This window comes from Notolabrus celidotus, chromosome 13, assembly GCF_009762535.1.
Source record: "Notolabrus celidotus isolate fNotCel1 chromosome 13, fNotCel1.pri, whole genome shotgun sequence".
Taxonomy (NCBI): domain Eukaryota; kingdom Metazoa; phylum Chordata; class Actinopteri; order Labriformes; family Labridae; genus Notolabrus; species Notolabrus celidotus.
The window spans coordinates 255,533-272,770 of NC_048284.1; the positions used below are offsets into that span (position 1 = coordinate 255,533).

At 41.1% G+C, this 17,238-nt stretch overlaps 3 protein-coding genes across 5 annotated transcripts in view; 1 reads left to right on the forward strand and 2 right to left on the reverse strand.

Annotated features, from left to right (window-relative positions):
• cfap61 (cilia and flagella associated protein 61) overlaps window positions 1–4,632 on the reverse strand; it is a 44,501-nt gene extending 39,869 nt beyond the window's left edge. For all 3 annotated transcript variants that reach the window (XM_034699873.1, XM_034699872.1, XM_034699871.1), the window contains exons 1-7: window positions 4,470–4,632; window positions 4,213–4,365; window positions 2,709–2,859; window positions 2,533–2,609; window positions 2,358–2,425; window positions 2,146–2,266; window positions 149–278 (exon numbers count right to left, since the gene is read on the reverse strand). In XM_034699873.1, the coding sequence (XP_034555764.1) occupies window positions 149–278; window positions 2,146–2,266; window positions 2,358–2,425; window positions 2,533–2,609; window positions 2,709–2,859; window positions 4,213–4,355 (690 nt within the window). In that variant the 5' untranslated portion in view covers window positions 4,356–4,365; window positions 4,470–4,632. The remainder of the gene's footprint in view (window positions 1–148; window positions 279–2,145; window positions 2,267–2,357; window positions 2,426–2,532; window positions 2,610–2,708; window positions 2,860–4,212; window positions 4,366–4,469) is intronic.
• Window positions 4,633–5,039: 407 nt separating this feature from the next.
• On the forward strand, window positions 5,040–13,413 carry crnkl1 (crooked neck pre-mRNA splicing factor 1). The gene is made up of 14 exons (XM_034699146.1): window positions 5,040–5,231; window positions 6,852–7,004; window positions 7,236–7,327; window positions 7,433–7,591; window positions 7,774–7,940; window positions 8,696–8,874; window positions 8,964–9,134; window positions 9,213–9,404; window positions 9,590–9,649; window positions 9,752–9,832; window positions 10,633–10,872; window positions 11,218–11,319; window positions 11,477–11,725; window positions 11,911–13,413. Exons 1-14 carry the CDS (start codon window positions 5,184–5,186, stop codon window positions 12,457–12,459), a joined length of 2,442 nt encoding a protein of 813 aa, XP_034555037.1. The 5' UTR covers window positions 5,040–5,183; the 3' UTR covers window positions 12,460–13,413.
• On the reverse strand, window positions 12,540–16,607 carry naa20 (N-alpha-acetyltransferase 20, NatB catalytic subunit). The gene is made up of 6 exons (XM_034699147.1): window positions 16,485–16,607; window positions 15,334–15,358; window positions 14,640–14,730; window positions 14,363–14,498; window positions 13,672–13,817; window positions 12,540–12,870 (listed from the first exon to the last, which is right to left on the reverse strand). The coding sequence occupies exons 1-6, from the start codon at window positions 16,535–16,537 to the stop codon at window positions 12,785–12,787; spliced, it is 537 nt and encodes a 178-aa protein (XP_034555038.1). The 5' UTR covers window positions 16,538–16,607; the 3' UTR covers window positions 12,540–12,784.
• Between the last annotated feature and the right edge of the window lie 631 nt (window positions 16,608–17,238).

Here is a 17,238-nt window from a genome sequence, read left to right on the forward strand (position 1 = left end):
ATCACGATGAATGAAAACACAGAAGTCAGAGAGGATCAGAGGAGAAGAGGAACGAGCTGCAGTGAACTGATTCTTATTAAAGAATCAAAGATCAGCCTGAAAACGAGCATCTCTGAGTTCTTACAGGAGATCTAAACTTTGAACACACCTCACACACTGCGGTGTGATTCCTCTCATCCTGCGCCTCGATGAGCTCAGCCAGGAAATACTGACGCTCTGCAGACAGATGTTTGGTCTGCTCTGCAAATAAAGGCAGGACGTCATTGTGATCTTCAACCCTGTAAGAGAGAGAGATAAGATACTCCTTTATTCATCCTGCAGCAGGGAAATTCGCGGAGTTACAGCAGCAAACAAGAAGGTGTACAGAACAAGAATTCCATCAAGAATATATATGTATATAAAGATTTTAAAAAGTCCATCAGAGACGACAGCTTGGCCACAATTCTCCTGTCAGCCACCACCTCCACAGGGTCCAAAAAGCACAAGAAGAGAAGCAGTCCACACCTTAAAGTTTGATTCACAATGAGTATATATATAAAATAAAATATACATATAAGGGCTCTTTGCATGCACTCAGAATTAATAGCAGCTCTTCCACATTTTTAACATTTCTAACTCTATTCAGTCTGGCTTTTATAAAGGGTAATGTTTTATTTTAATTTGAATGTTATTTTAATATTTTATTAATTTAAGTTTTTTATTATTTGTATACTCAATTTGAGTGATATTTTCAGTGCATTTATTTTATTTTCAACTTTTATCCTTACTCTTTTTTTTTTTAATATCTTATTTTATAATTTATTTTTAATATATTTCATTGTAGTTGGTGTGCATTAGACTCTGCTTCAAAATCCATTGTTGTTTTTTAATATGTAGCTTGTTTTTATTATTTTATTTCTGCTTCTTTTGTTTTCATTGCTGTAAAGAACTTTGAATTGCATTTCATTTGTTTGAAATGTGCTGTTTAAATAAAGATTGATTGATTGATTGATTTGAGCCATGTTTAGCTCGTTGCTTTTATTCTGCAGGGAGTAGAAAACAACTTATACTATATTATATATTATAATATTTATTTATTATTATTAATTAATTAATTAAAGTAGAGAGAAATATATATATATATATATTGTTATTATTGATTTTTATGACTAACAAATAAGCAAAGGGACAGTTAACAAAGTTATATCAATCAATCAATCAATCAATCTTTATTTGTATCGCGCCAAATCACAACAAACGTTATCTCAAGACGCTTTTACAAACAGAGCAGGTCTAGACCACTCTATGTCAAATTATGAACAGAGACCCAACACCAAGACAGGGTAAGACTCAGTCTGACCCCACCTTAATCCATCATGAGCATTGCACATCGCAGTATTTAGCAAGTTACAGTGGTGAGGACAAACTTCCTTTTAACAGGCAGAAACCTCCAGCAGGACCAGACTCATGTTAGACAGCCATCATGCCTCGACTGAGTTGGGTCTGGACATTATACACAACACATGACACAGAACAGCAACATAAATAATAGAGAGTATACCGGGAGAGAGCTGATGGTATTTCAATAAGGTTCAGATGACTGCTGTAAGATAATAATAATAATAATAATAATAATAATAATAATAATAATAATAATAATAATAATAATAGTAGTAATAATCATTGGAGCAATTGGATATTTATCATTTCACAACTGAGGGGGAAAGAGAAGGAACAAGCAAAAAAATAAATAAACAAATTAAAGTAGAGAGAAATACAATGATTATTATTATTATTATTTTATTTTTAAGAAAACAACATCTGAGTCAGAGTCAGCAACCAGCTGGTGATGGACGTGGAGCTTATAGCAGCTGAACAGGCGGATGCTCATGACAGGAAAGGATGGAGAGTGAACCAGAGCTGGAGGAGAGTGGACTGTGAGTGTGTCGGCTGGTTTGTGCTGCCCCCATGTGGCCAGAAAATAAATGCACGCAAACCTCCAGCACAACAGATCGGAGCACAATATCTCACTGATGTGTGGAGTTCAGGCACATGTTTAATCCTTTAACCCTTTTAACTTTGTGACATGAACATGGACTGTATGTGTGAGGTTCATAGTTATGTTAACAGCCTCCATGTGAGTGTGAAGGAGTGATGTGGGATCACCTGGCTGGGCGGATGTGAAGCCTGGGGCAGTGCTCCTCTCTGTGACAGATTAAAGCCAAACACTGAGGGCCGGGGTCGGTCAGGCGCTGCAGTGGCTCAAACGTCTCCTCCAGCGCTGGCTCTGAACAAACATCAATCACAAGAGTCAGTCTCCTCAATGAACGTTATTAATAATTGATAAAGTTAAGAAAGAGTTTTAAGCAGTTCCTCACCTAAAGCACTGATGTGTGGACTGAGCAGGCAGACGTGATCGAGCTCTGTCACTGCGTTAAAGACGGCCCTGACAGAAGAAGAGTTACACCGAGGAATTATAATCCTGCAGACCTGCACTCACCTTTCTTTATGAATCCACATCCTGCAGCTGGAGCATGTCTTTATGTTTCATACCTCATTATTTCCTTCATGCTTGCTGAGGCAAAGTCCGGCTGTGCCACAAAGAGGTGAAGGAAGAGCGTGTTCCAAGGCTGCAGAGGGAGGAAATTCAGTTTGGGCCAAAGATGTGATTCACAAAATCAAAATATTATGAAGTTGCAGTAATGCGTGACATATTGAAAGATACACACTGTGCATGTTTCAGCCTTGAAGTTTTTCTGCAGGAAACATTCCCAGCGAGTCTGATCCACCAAATCTCCAACAGGGTGATCGAAGAAGGAGGCGTGGGCCAGAATGTTCTCCTTCTCATCGGCCAGAGTCACGGCCAGGTTGGCTTTCTCTCTGGAGGGGAACAAAGAACCGGAGAATCACGTCAAGATGAAATCACAACAATCACTCAGTCACATAAATCAAGAAGTGGCTTCAAGAGCAAAGAGTGAACTTTATTTATGGAGCAGAATCAAAGTTCCAAAGGGTTCTACAGGAGCAGCAAAATAGAAGAGGCCGGTCATACAAGCAAAAGAAAAGACGAGGAAATAAAATGGGACAAAATGCATTTACTAGAAATCCATTTAAATTATTTAAGAATGATATTTAAATGTTTTTAAAAAATAGGATTTAAGCTCCCCTTGTAATTTAGTAAAGAGACATGGTTCAATAAACTGTTTCAAAAAATGTTTCTGGTGCCCTAATTATTGTGATGGATCAAGGAGTGAGTAAGCTGCAAGAATTTAAAAAAAAAGGAAAGAAACTTTCACTTTTTTTTATTCTCACACTTTTTTTTCTTCTTATCATAGTGATCAAATTTTAGACGTGGCAAATAAATACAATGAGGAATGTTTAAATTTCTGTAAGCCTGAGGCTGAAATGCAGAAACATTTTGAGATATGAAAAATATTTAATAAAAAGCTAAATATATTTAAAAAGTTGAAGAAATATTTAGGGAACACTTAAGATTACACAAAATGCAAGAATGTTTCCTGAAACACAAATAAACATTGATAAAACCTCAAAACATTTAAAAAAAAAAAAGATTTTAAAGTAAAAAATGTTTAAGAAACATGAAAAGGTTTTTATAAAATCCCTGAAATATCAAATATGTTTTTGTTTTGTGAATGAATTCATTAAATACATTTGTGTTTGGCTAAATGTTGAATTGTTTATTAAATACATTTTTGTTTGTGAAATGTTAAATAAACCTTTTTATGGATTTCATGAAATCTTTTGACATGTTATAAAATGTTTTTGCCTGCTGTGAAATATTTTTGATTTTTTTTTTTAATGTTCTGCGTTTTAATAAATTGCTTTAAGGTTTTGTGAAATTTTTGTGGGTCTCATTTTTTTGATTCATGCTTTTGGTTTTCATTAAAATATTTTTCATTTTGTGTATTTTTTGCATGTCGTTAAATATATTTTATTTATTTGTTTGTGTGTGTTTATTCTGTTCATAAAATGCATCACAACAGGGTTATGATAGGCTTAATATTAACTAAATAAATAATCACATTAAACTTTATTTCCTTTGTTATGAGCTTTGATTTTCTACTTTTAATTTAACTAAATTATAAACATAAATAAACCCAACATATCTAAACACAAACACATGGTTAAAGTGTTCTTTTATACAGAGTAAAGGCAGCATTAATATCCTGTAATCTATGATTAAGATGCTAAAGGATAAATGTTTTGTCTTACAGGAGATGGATTATATTGACTCTTCCAAAAACCTCCATAGTTAGTGGAGTGATGAGGAGGTCAACCCCCTGAGCATCTGCTGATTCACTCCTCCTCACGGTCACACCTTCCTCCTGCCCGCTGGATGAAGTTATGGTCCTCATCTTTGTCAGACTTCAAACAGAGACACACAATCTGTCAATATCAACATTACTGAGCTAGCTTAGATTATCAAAAACATGTTTAATGTTAACCAACCCGGAAACATTCTCACTTACTTTAAATTATATATTGTCACAAGAAACTTCCCTCTAATGTCTGCTCTGGTTCTTCTGTATAAAACTATAAAACAACAGAAGCATCTCCATAAAAACTAAAGTGTGGCTCAACGTGCGCAGCTAGCTAGATAGCTCAACCTCTGTAACCGTGGCAACAGAATGCTGCACTTGGACGTTATGATGCATTCAGGTGCTCATCGGATGCTCGGAGATCCTATATCTGGTAGGTGTTCTTCAGACTCGAGCCTGGGGGGCACATTAGAAACACACTTGTATTTATTTTTAAGAACTAAACTTTATAAATCAACATGAACAGCCATTTATATTTAACCTAAATCATATAACTAATGAAACATAAGAGAAATCACACGTTTTAACCAGTCTTGCCTGTATTAGAATGTCGTGTTTTATGTAGTGGTGTCAGATATGTTAACTGTATCACCCAAATGCAAAAAATAAATTAAAAAATCAAACTTAATGGAGCTTTTTCATGTTTGTTCTCACTTTATTCACAGAGTTTGGAGTTGTGAAAGTCATTTTTCCGACACCCCGTGAACGCCGGGTTGATGAGAGCTCGCAAAGCATTGTGGGTAGTGTGATGGTGTCTCGCGCTGGCTGAGCCCAGAACGTTTCAGTGCCTGTAGTTCTTTAGACTCAGTTTAAACAGGTTAAAGATTAATTTCACTTTTTATTCCTGCTTTAAAAAACCTGAACATGGCGTCCACTGCAGCCGGGAAGCAGAGGATACCGAAGGTGGCGAAGGTAAGAAACGGTTCAAGTTATTGTCCGAGCCATGAGCTATCATGCTAGGCTAATGCTAACACACATTGACAGAGTTCACTCTGAGGTAACTTCTAGCTCCTGATAGAACTCTCCTTTACTTTAATCCAGCTCCAGATGTTATATATGTGTCATTCTGGACAGGATATTATATTAAATTATCATTATAGTTACATAGTCTTAATAAACCTCATTAGCTTTAACAGCTTGTCTAACTTCCCCGCCTGAGTTAACAGAGGGTCCATCAGCTGTTAGCTTCCTCCTCTGTGTTCTACTTTAAGGTTTATTTTACACTATTTAAGATAACTTACCTGTTATTATCTACTTATTAAACTCTGACTGTCTTTAATACTCTGTAATACACTTTAAAGTCATGTTTAAGATGCTTTGTACCCCCAGAGACTGTCACAAGTTTCATTAACAAGATACATCTTCAGATTAGTAGTGGTTTTTACAGCTTATATTTGTTAAAAGGAGACATTCAAAACACTGATAGGTGTGAAACAATATTGTAAACAAGGACAACATGTTCAACTTAGTGTTATATTGCATGATAAGAACAGTTCCTCACAATTGAGTCAGGGCCCAGACCTTCAAATCCAGAGTACTGTGTGGTGTTCTCTTAATAAATGAATGAATAAAAAATAATAAAATAGAATAAAAGGGACTAAAATTTGAACTAGATAATAAATAAATGAATGAATAAATAAAACTGTTATAAGAATAAAACTCAGTTAAAAGCGAGACTAAAAAGATCAGTCTTGAGTTTGCTTTTAAAGATGTTGACTCTGTGCAGCCTTCAGATCTTCAGGTAGGGTGTTCCACAGACCTGTGGTCCATGATGATAAAAAGCTGCCTCACTGTGAGTCTTAGTTCTAGCTTTTGGTACCATTAAAAGTCCACTACCTGAAGACCTGAGGGCTCTCACCGGCTCATATGATGAAAACAAATCTGATAAATAAGACGGCCATTAAGAGATTTAAAAACCCATACAGTTCTAAAAGATTTTAAGTTTAAGATGCAGAACCAGGGAAAGCTTCAGAGTAGTGGTGGTTTTTGCAGCTTATGTTCGTTAATTTGACTCCTTTAAAAACACTGATAGGTCTGAAACTATATTGCAAACAAGAACAACATGTTCAATTTAGCATTATATTGCAAGATAAGAACAATTCCTCACAATTGAGTCAGTGCCCAGACCTTCACATCCAGAATACTCTCTGTCTGCATCAAACAAAGACTTGAGCTCCTTCAATCTACCATGTAATCTATATAAAGGGAAAACATGTTGGTTCACTGTATGGACAAACGTATTCAGACGCCTGACACCAACAGAGACTGTGAGGAGCATTTATAGTGTTGGACGAGAAGGCCAGGCTCATAATCTCTGTTCTAGTTCACCCCTAAGGTGCTCAATGGGGTTGAAGTCTGGCATGCTGGTCCAGTTCTTCCACACAAACTCATCAAACAAAGTCTTTATAGTCCGTACTTTGGTGGAGAGAAGAGGCCTGATTGAAACACCTGAATTCAATAATTGAGACAAGAGATAAGATGTTCTCACAGCTGGAGCGACATGATGTTAAACGTCTTCTTCTTCTCTTCCAGGTGAAGAACAAAGCCCCCGCAGAGGTTCAGATCACCGCCGAGCAGCTGCTGAGAGAAGCCAAAGAGAGGGAGCTCGAACTTCTTCCACCGCCACCGAAACAGAAGATCACTGATGAAGAGGAGCTGAATGATTACAAGCTGAAGAAGAGGAAGGTGAGTGCTCAGCTCTGCTTGTTGTCACGCACTGATGACATGTTTTGATTTAAATGTGTTATTCAACATTTAAGATTCAATCATTCTGGTTCAGTAAAGACTTTTCCAGCATTTGGTTGAAACAATGCTGCATATCAGAGGTTTGAGAAATGTACGGTCTTAGTTTAAACTCCTTCAGAACAGCTCTCAGATGTTTGAACACCATGCTGACTGCTCTGCGTTTCCTTTCAGGGGTTTGAGGACAACATCAGGAAGAACCGCACCGTCATCAGTAACTGGATAAAATACGCACAATGGGAGGAAAGCCTGAAGGAGATCCAGAGGTATTGTTTCAGTTCTACTTAATAAGCATGTCAGTATTTTGAAAGAAGTCCGAGAACAGTCTCTGTAACAGACCCTTCCTTCATCGCTGCTTCCTCTTGTTTCAGAGCTCGCTCCATTTACGAGCGAGCGCTGGACGTCGACCATCGAAACATCACCCTGTGGTTGAAGTATGCCGAGATGGAGATGAAGAACCGCCAGGTGAACCACTCCCGCAACATCTGGGACAGAGCCATCACCATCCTCCCGCGTGTCAACCAGTTCTGGTATGAATGATGTTGATATATTAAAAAGGAGCAAACAAAAACACAGCAGCTTTTAGAAAACAATTTAACATGTTTTAAACCTCTGAAGCACAGGAGAAAAGATCCAGCATACAGGATAATAAAATGACTTTGTAAGTGTGTTCTCCAGCCGTATTGATGTTGGATGTTTGTCTCTCTAAAAGGTATAAGTACACGTACATGGAGGAGATGCTGGGGAACGTGGCCGGCTGCAGGCAGGTGTTTGAGCGCTGGATGGAGTGGGAGCCCGAAGAGCAGGCCTGGCACTCCTACATCAACTTCGAGCTGCGCTACAAGGAGGTGGACAAAGGCCGCACCATATATGAGCGATATATCCTTTACTGCTTTAAAGTTAAACCCACTGAGAAGACGCACAGACGTCCTCTCAGTCACTGCACAAAAACAAACAGAGGTGAGGTCTGCACGGGGGAGGTGACGGATCAGACGTGGGGTTTATGATTTTATTGCATGGGAGGAAGAGAGTAGTCAGTGTGCTTTATGGTGAGTGTTCAGAGCGTTGATGGCTCTAGGGAAAAAGCTGTCTCTGAGTCTATTGGTCCTGGTTTTGTGTGACCTGTAGCGCCGTCCTGAGGGCAACAGGTTGATTATGTGGTGACCAGGGTGGGACGAGTCCATAACAATGTTTGTAGCCCTGCTGAGGTAGCGAGAGCTGGCAATGTTGTCCAGGGAGAGCAGAGAGCAGCCAGTGATCTTCTGTGCCGTGCTGATCCCTCTCTGCAGAGCTCTCCTGTCTGCTACTGTGCAACCAGCGTACCACACCGTGATGCAGTACCCCTGAATGCTCTCCACGGTGGCTCTTTAGAAGGCCATAAGAAGCTTGCGGTCCGCGTCGATTCTACAGGTAGTTACATTTTTGAGGAGGTGCACGTCAGCTACATGCGTAGGCCTCTGCGTAGGTACGGGAGCTACGTGGACCTCCAGTGTAGACTACGCCGTCGATTCAAAACAGAAGTATAAATCAGACTTAAAGCATTCATTCCAAACATCCATGCCCGTCTTCTTACTTAGTGAGCTTGAAGTGATAACTCTTTGTCATCATGTGAAGCTTCCTTCACTCCTCTGCACTCGTCATGGTTCACCCCGAGGTGAAGAACTGGATCAAGTACGCTCGCTTCGAAGAGAAGCACGGCTACATCGCTCACAGCAGGAAGGTGTACGAGAGGTCCGTGGAGTTCTTCGGAGAGGAACACGTGGAGGAAAATCTCTTCGTCGCCTTCGCCAAGTTTGAGGAGACGCAGAAAGAGGTGCTTACTCACCGTGGTCACTTCTAATAATGGTGTTTACTTCTCACCGTGCTTCCTGTGACTGAATGAGATGCGTCTTTTCTTTTCAGTTTGAGCGTGTCCGGGTGATTTATAAATACGCTTTGGACAGAATCCCTAAAAGCCAGGCTCAGGAGCTCTTCAAGTATTACACCATGTTCGAGAAGAAGTTCGGAGACCGGAGGGGAATCGAGGACGTCATCGTCAGTAAGAGGAGGTTCCAGTATGAGGAGGAAGTCAAGGTATGAACAGAGGAGAAAATCAATCCATTCATTTCTTCAGTTTAAATCCTGAACTCATCACCGTCACGTTCTCATCAGGCAAACCCACACAACTACGACGCCTGGTTCGATTACCTCCGCCTGGTGGAGAACGACGCCGACCCGGACACGGTCAGAGAGGTTTATGAGCGAGCCATCGCCAACATGCCGCCCATCCAGGAGAAGAGACACTGGAAGAGATACATCTACCTGTGGATCAACTACGCTCTGTACGAGGAGCTGGAGGTCAAGGTACTCGCCTCTCTTTCTTTCTTTCCAGGAGAGGAACGAATGACGTGCACTTCTCCTTTAGAAGTGTTTGAATAAAGAGCGAGTGTTTTACACAGAACAGTGAGTCACATGAGGAGAGTTCAGAAAGTCTTCTGTTGAAATGTTTTGAAGTGTTGAGGTAAAAGAAATCCCTCTTTCTCTTTCAGGAACCCGAGAGAACCCGTCAGGTGTACCAGGCCTGTCTGGACCTCATCCCACACAAAAAGGTACGTCAGGATTCCTCTCTTTGTTTCTGTAAATAATATAAAACACACATGTTTGTTGTTATGACCTGATAGTGATCCCTTTGTGTTGTGTTTTGGTTTCAGTTCACGTTTGCTAAGATGTGGCTGCTCTACGCTCAGTTTGAGATCCGGCAGAAGAACCTGCAGGGAGCCAGGAGAGTCATGGTGAGGTTTATAAACACAGCTTTGAGTTTCAGAGACCGCTGCAGAAAATATGTCACTCTTAGGTTTGTGTTTGAGTAAAACTTCATCATACAAATCTTCTCCCTGCTCGGGGCGCCGTGAGCTGAGTGGTTTTGTCCGTGCGCCCAAAGTGTTGAGGCTGTTGTTCTCGTCTTGTGTGGCCAGGGTTCAAATCCAACTTGTGGCCTCTGTCCCGCACGTCATTCCCCAACCTCTCTCTCTAGTTTCTGTCTCTATCATCCGTCTTATATCTATAATAAAAGCACCAAGAGTCCAGAAATAAATCTGAGGAAAATCACACGTTTATAATTCTCCTGACTTTGAAGTAAATATTCTCACTTCACGTCTTTTATGAGCAGAAGATGACAGCTGGTCAAGATAACACAAAGATGCAGTATTTTTAAGATTGTGCAGAAGTTCATATTTATTTTTAAACAACAGGAAACTCATGTTTTATCTCAGGGAGTCCAACCTGGATGCAACTTCAAGCAGCTCAGCTTTGATTTATGCTACGAAAGCCACAAACCGAAGTGTTCACGCTCAGACGTCTTTATTCGACCAGACATGCATCAGATTAGGTTTTTAAAATAGTTTCTGCAGCATAAATGTGTCTGATAAAGCACACAGGGATCTCCTCTTAAGAAGCATTAACCAGTTTCCAAATGATTCAACATTTATGAGATGCAAAAGACAGCAGACACAAACAGCTCCAGGAAACTTTGCCTGCCCTTCCTGCAGATGATCTCTGACTCTGTATCTCTCCTCCTCCTTTCTCTCCTCAGGGCACAGCCATCGGTAAATGCCCGAAGAACAAGCTGCTGAAAGGCTACATCGAGCTGGAGCTGCAGCTGCGAGAGTTCGACCGCTGCAGGAAGCTGTACGAGAAATACCTGGAGTTCAGCCCGGAGAACTGCACCACCTGGATCAAGTTCTCTGAGCTGGAGACGATCCTGGGAGACACCGACCGAGCCAGAGCCATCTTTGAGCTCGCCATCGGACAGCCGAGACTCGACATGCCCGAGGTACGGAGCGCTGTTTCCTTATCATAAACATGTTAAACTCCTTAAAAGCACTTCACTAAGGGAAAGAACTCCCACACCAACAACTTTGGGCATCATGCATTTCATTGCATTGACTGGGCCCTGCAGTTTGTAAAGTATGTGACAGCTGAGCTAAACTTCAAAATCAGTGTTATAGCATTCAGAGCAGACTTCTCCTTCCCTACCTCCTTAATCTTCACTTCTCTTGCTTCGTTCATGACTTCTTGGTTGAGTTGATGAAAGTCTATGACGTTGTGACTCTAACCTGAGAGGCTGCAGTTTGGTTTGCACATGAGTCTCATTCCTGACTCTCTGTCCTGTCCCCAGGTGCTGTGGAAGTCCTACATAGATTTTGAGATCGAGCAGGAGGAGTTTGAAAACACCAGAAACCTCTACAGGAGGCTGCTGCAGCGCACGCAACATGTCAAGGTGAGAAACTGCATGAGGCTTCTTTACAAGCTGCAAGACCGGCTGAGTGAAATCAGAGGAGAAGTATTTAGTGAAAGGGTGTAGGGGTGGTTTAAGAAAGGCCCTGCCTGCTGAATGAATCTGGATCATCCTCTTCCTCCTCTTCTCCCTCCTGCAGGTTTGGATCAGCTGTGCCAAGTTCGAGCTGTCCATCGAAGGCTCCGACCGGCTGCAGAAGTGCCGGCAGACCTTCGAGGAGGCCAACAAGAGCATGAGGAACTGCGAGGAGAAGGAGGAGCGCCTGATGCTGCTGGAGTCCTGGAGGGACTTTGAGAAGGAGTTCGGCTCGGACAACACGATGGAGAGAGTGAGGAAGCTGCTGCCGGAGAAGGTGAAGAAGAGGAGGAAGCTGACGGCAGAGGACGGGGTAAGAACTGGAGATCAGGAACTTCTTTATCTCTTGTTTTGGATGTTTATCAAGCTTTGAATAAAGAAGAAAATGATGGAGGTTTAAGAAGCTCATGTCAGAGATGATCAGTTTCTCTGTGGGGTTAAATTGTGAGCGCTGTAAGGTCATTAATCCCACTCTCTCTCTCTCCCTGATCGTGTTAGTCGGACGCCGGCTGGGAGGAGTATTACGACTACATCTTCCCCGAGGACGCCGCCAACCAGCCCAATCTCAAACTGCTGGCCATGGCCAAGATGTGGAAGAGGCAGCAGGTAGTGGAGGAGGACATTCCCGAGGAAGGAGAGGAGGACGAGGAGGAGGAGGAGGAGGCGGCGGCTGAGGAGGAGACATCACCATCCTCCAACGGGCCCGCAGACGCTCCTGAGAACCCGCCGGGGAACGACTCAAACAGAAACACTGAAGCCGAGGAGAATGAGGAGGAGGGGGAGAAGAAGGAGGAGGAGGAGAAGGTTAAGAAGGGGCAGGAGGAGCAGGAGGTTAAGAAGGGGGAGGAGGAGCAGGAGGAGAAAAAGGAGGGGGAGGGGGAGACGCACGATGATCGAGACGATGACGGCAGCAGCAGCAGCAGCAGCAGTAGTAGTAGCAGCGGCAGCAGCAGCAGCGAGAGTGAAAGTGAGGAAGAAGATGGAGAGAAGGAGGAGGAGAAGAAGAGAGAGAGCAGGAGCGGAGATGAAGAGAAAGATAAAGATTAGATGGATGGGACTCTAACGGGACTTTCATCCTGGACTGATTTTTCTACTCATGTTTCTTTTTTTAACAAAAACAACAGACGCAGCTGTGGAGCAGTCTTTATTGTGCGGCCATGTTTTTTCTGTGCAGGTCATACAAACATCAACTCAAACCTGCGTCCTGTCCCGTTTCTTTGAATTCACAGCAGCTGAAGGCGTCCTGTATGATCAGTGGCTCTCTGGTGGATGGCGTGGGGGAAGGCTGTCAGATATATTATGTACAATGTTATAATGAAATGATTAAATGTGACGGTGAGGTCGAGAGGACGCAGAGAGCCACTGGCTACTGTTATTCAATGTCCTCGGGTCTGACGGGGTGAGGCAGCGGGATGATCGACTTCTTCTCTGCGTCTCTGGACAGAGCTTTCCTCATGTCTGCAACGAGAGAGAAAGGAAACACATCAGGTCTCAGTGTCGTCAAACAGCGCCCTCTGCTGTTCTTAAATATACAGCAACACTGCAGATTTCTCCTCAGTTGGGTGACGGGGGAAATGTGCAGCACAGGCTTTGTTTGCTGTCCCTGAAAAAGTTTAAATTGTAGAATCAGAGGGTCAGTTTGTGTCTGTATGTTTTACAAAGACAGCTTGTTTTTCTACGTCCAGGTTTTTGAGCTGCAGCCTCGACACCACTGAGGGGTCACTGAATATCTCCTGCTGCTCAAAGCAGCGTGGAAACAAGGTCGTGTTGTTGCAGAAAGCTGTCCTGGATTCAGAGATAGGAGGCTTTTACTTCAGTAGAAGTTTCAAGCAGCACAAGATGCACCCAGCTGAACTTAGGCAAACTCTGTGGTGCATTCAGGAACTAGGTGTTTGAGCAACTGTGGTGCATTCAGGTGCTTCAGACTCTCAGCTGCATCTCTATGAAAAGTTATTAAATAAAGTAAAACTAAGTTTAGCGTTTGTTTTGTTTCAAAAGTTATATTTGGGACATTTTTCCTTCATTGATGGGACAGAGGAGGAGAGACAGGAAATGTGGAGAATCAGGGAGGATCCAAAGGGGGGTGCACCTAAACCACCAGGCCAGAGTCTAGTGTTTTTATGATCAACTGAAACCAGCAGCAGCCTGAGATAACATTCAAACATCTGAACTGACTCTGCAGGTTTTCTTAAAAGGACTTCAGTGATTCAACAGAAATAAATCTTTTCTAGATTTTCCAGAAGTTAGAAGTCCTCTCACCGTAAGCGTCCTCGTCAGGTTCCCCGTTACTCGCCGAGTAATACTCTATGACCGTCCTGTAGACGCTGTAGCCGAGACGTTTGTACATGTTCACCGCCACCTGGTTAGAGACTCGAACAAAGAGGTCCACGAAGAAGCCGCCCTTCCTGTAAAAAAAAAAACAATGGGGTCAGGAGGGGGTTAATACAGCTTCACTGGTGTTTGAGATTGAAGCACAACAATGAAGGGATGATGAATAAGAAGAACCACATGAATAAAACACCCAGGGGTAAATATGTAAGAATATACTCAGGAGGTTTGAGCTTCAAACATGCACACAGGAGAAGTCTTAGTACGTCTGAAAGCTTCTATAGTTCAGGGTCAGGGTGGTGTGCAAAAACACACAAACCTACATTTAGAAGGTCTTATAAAGGGAAGTTATCTCTGTTTCCACATGAACCAAATCATTTTAAAGACAGATGTATGCACAGGAAACAACAGATGTTAATTTTACATTGTTCAGTTCTTGCTTCATCTAAAAATGTTTGGATTTGGGACGTTTCCTCACGTACAGAGTCGCGTTTGTCCGCTCGATCATCCTTCAGGTAACTTTAGATTTCATACTTCCCCAATAGTTGTGATCTCCAGGCTTCAAATACAAACTTCCCCACCCATCATGAGCGATATGATCCTGCAGCCTGACGGTACAAACCTCTCTGAGATCTCCTCCAGCATCTCCATCAGCTTGGCGGCGAGCCCGAGTCGTCTGAACTCGGGGGCGACGGACAGAGCGGTGACGTGACCGTGCCACTCCTCACGAGCCACGGATCCCTCCGCCTTCCCCATGACTGCAGGAAAGACACGAGAGGAGAAGAGGAAGTGAGTTTAAATGGCAGATCCGTGGAGAATAAGTCTGTTTAAATAGATGAAGTGTAAGAGCAGATTAACGGTCTGAAGAGTAACAAACAGAGCATCATAAGGAGACTTACTGTAACCCATCAGTTCACCACCAGGAGCCTCAGCAACGATGAAGTACTCGGGCCAGTGAGCCAGGTACTGGAGGTAAAACGGGATCCCATACTGGAGGTCAAAGGTCAAAGAAAACTACAGACACGGACATGTTGACCCCTCAAAGATGCATCAGAATAAACCTAAGATGTTTTATTTTGTAGAGTTTCTTTCACACCGTCTCTTGTTGATTTGCTCTCTGTGTGTTTCTAGAAGGAAACTTCAGACCGGCCTTTTTAATCTGGCTTTAAACTCAAAGTGATTTAAAGGTTTAGACAAACTTTTTATTGACTTCATGATAGTTTTATTTTATTTGTTTTATTCATAGTTTATTGGTTTTAATTGATTTGTATTCATTTATTATAACAGTTTTACTCAATTTATGATTTAATAAGTACAAATTATTTCATTTTAAATTAGTATTAAAATTATTCTTCATTATGATTTGTATTATTTTAACTGTTTTGGTCCATATGTTCTTTTTTCTCTCTCTGTTGTTGTGGAGCAATCTGGGCTGAATGCTTTTGTGTATGAATGGTGTGATGTTAATAAAGTTGAGTTGTATTTTAAAGACAAATGTAAATCTTAAAAGGCTATAAATGCATGTGGCATCACTTTTACTGGCTTTATACTTTTCTTAATACATAAATATGATATGGATGAAATGAAGGATACAGTTTCAGTCAAAGGGTCCAGATTTCTGTGGAAAAAAACACAGAGGACAAAGGTTAGTCCTATATATATGTCTCTTATGGCATAACAACAACAATGAGGTACTTTTAATGAGGTATAATACCACACATGAAGAAAACAACAAAGTGGGAAAATACAGAGGTTACAGAAACACAAGATGTAAACAATAAGGTCAGTAAATAAATAAAAGAAAGAAAGATAAAATAAATAAAACAGAGTGGTATATAACTGAAATATTAAGCAGTTAACTAAAATACACAGAATACTCTAAGATGTGTTGTGCAGTGATTGGCAGGTAATAATAATAATACAGTATGATTATAAAGTACAATATGAAGTGATAATACAGTATAACCATATAATATAATATAATATAGGAGAGAGTACAGTAATGCCATAAAAGTGCAGTATTATCAACATTAAATAGTATCAATAACAATAATATAATAATAATAATAATAATACAGCATGAGATTAATTTAAATACAGTATGTTAGAGTATAACTTGTAGAAATGATCTGAGTAAAAAAAGAACATTTTAATCTGACATTATAAAGTGACAGCTGATGAGCTGTTAGCATGTCTTGCTAAGTTAGCATTAGAAAGTAAGAACATGTTAATATTTAAAGAAGTTAAACTAATAAAACATGTGCCGATTTATTCAGGGGTCTAAAATATTAAAGTCTTGTATTAATCAGCATGATGTGCTGTCTTTGTGTCCTCTAAACGAGCTCACTTCTTTATTCTCTGGTTTGTTAAATGGAGTTTGGGGGAGCATTCTTCCTAGCCGGTGTTTCGGAGTAAAGGGTGACCATGTTAACTGGAGACTTTCACACGAATGCGCCCCACGCTTAAGTCTTAAATTCATCATTACAAATATTTCTGATGAGTATTTTGACATTATGGAAAAACACTTAGTAACCACGATCAACACTGTCTTAACCAGGCTGAAAGTCGCCATGTAACACGGTCACACTATCAACCGAAACACCAGCAGCCCCTCTGTGCTCTGGTTAGCCTGCTGAACGCTGCTCCACACATCAGCAGGGTGTAAAGATATAAATAACACTTAAACTCAACATGTCTGATCATTAAAATAACATATAAAGTAAAGGTTAGAACATGAGACTCACATGTTGTTGAATTTAAATAAATCATCGCAGGTAAACGGTCGTAATGTTGTCATGTTGAGTCTCTGTTGTTTCCTCTCTCCTCTCAGAGGAAGGTCCTCAGGTTTACTACAGAGGCTGGGAGGGAAAGAACAGCGCCCCCTGCTGGACGGAGGTACTGCATGGTGACATCATCAAGTTAAACAAATATAATCCTCAACTATATGGATAAACAAAAATATTAGCACACTTCTAGGCTTACTTTTGAATAATAATAATAATAATAATAATAATAATAATAATAATAATAATAATAATAATAATAATAATAATAATAATGCATTTTATTTATAGGTGCCTTTCTTGGCACTCAAGGTCACCTTACAACATTAAAAACCAACAGAGTTTAAATAACAAACAGGAAATAAAACACAATTTAAAAAGTTTGAAGTGAATGGACAGAGGAGTTGTGGTCAGATGGAGTAAGCCAGTTTAAACAGATGGGTTTTGAGTTTGGATTTAATATGTGGGAGTGAGTCAGTGTTGCGGAGGTCAGGTGGGAGAGAGTTCCAGAGCTGGGGAGCAGAGCGGCTGAAGGCTCTGGTCCCCATGTTAACAAGGCGAGCAGGGGGGGACAGTGAGGTGGAGGGAGGAGGAGGATCTGAGGGTGCGGACGGGTGTGGCAGTATGGAGGAGGTCAGAGAGATATGAAGTGGCGAGGTTGTGTTTGGATTTGAAGGTGAGGAGAAGTATGTTGTAGTTGATCCGGTGTGTGATG

What these genes read in the sequence shown, in the direction of transcription:
- crnkl1 (XM_034699146.1), top strand. Translation starts at nt 5,184, where the DNA reads ATGGCGTCCACTGCAGCCGGGAAGCAGAGGATACCGAAGGTGGCGAAG. An exon ending in TTGAGGAGACGCAGAAAGAG is followed by an intron (nt 8,875 to 8,963) that starts GTGCTTACTCAC and finishes TTTTCTTTTCAG; the next exon opens with TTTGAGCGTGTCCGGGTGAT. An exon ending in ACCTCATCCCACACAAAAAG is followed by an intron (nt 9,650 to 9,751) that starts GTACGTCAGGAT and finishes TTTTGGTTTCAG; the next exon opens with TTCACGTTTGCTAAGATGTG.
- naa20 (XM_034699147.1), bottom strand. Translation starts at nt 16,537, where the DNA reads ATGACAACATTACGACCGTTTACCTGCGATGATTTATTTAAATTCAAC. An exon ending in TGGACCCTTTGACTGAAACT is followed by an intron (nt 14,731 to 15,333) that starts GTATCCTTCATT and finishes TTTGACCTCCAG; the next exon opens with TATGGGATCCCGTTTTACCT. An exon ending in CTGGAGGAGATCTCAGAGAG is followed by an intron (nt 13,818 to 14,362) that starts GTTTGTACCGTC and finishes TTTTTTTTACAG; the next exon opens with GAAGGGCGGCTTCTTCGTGG.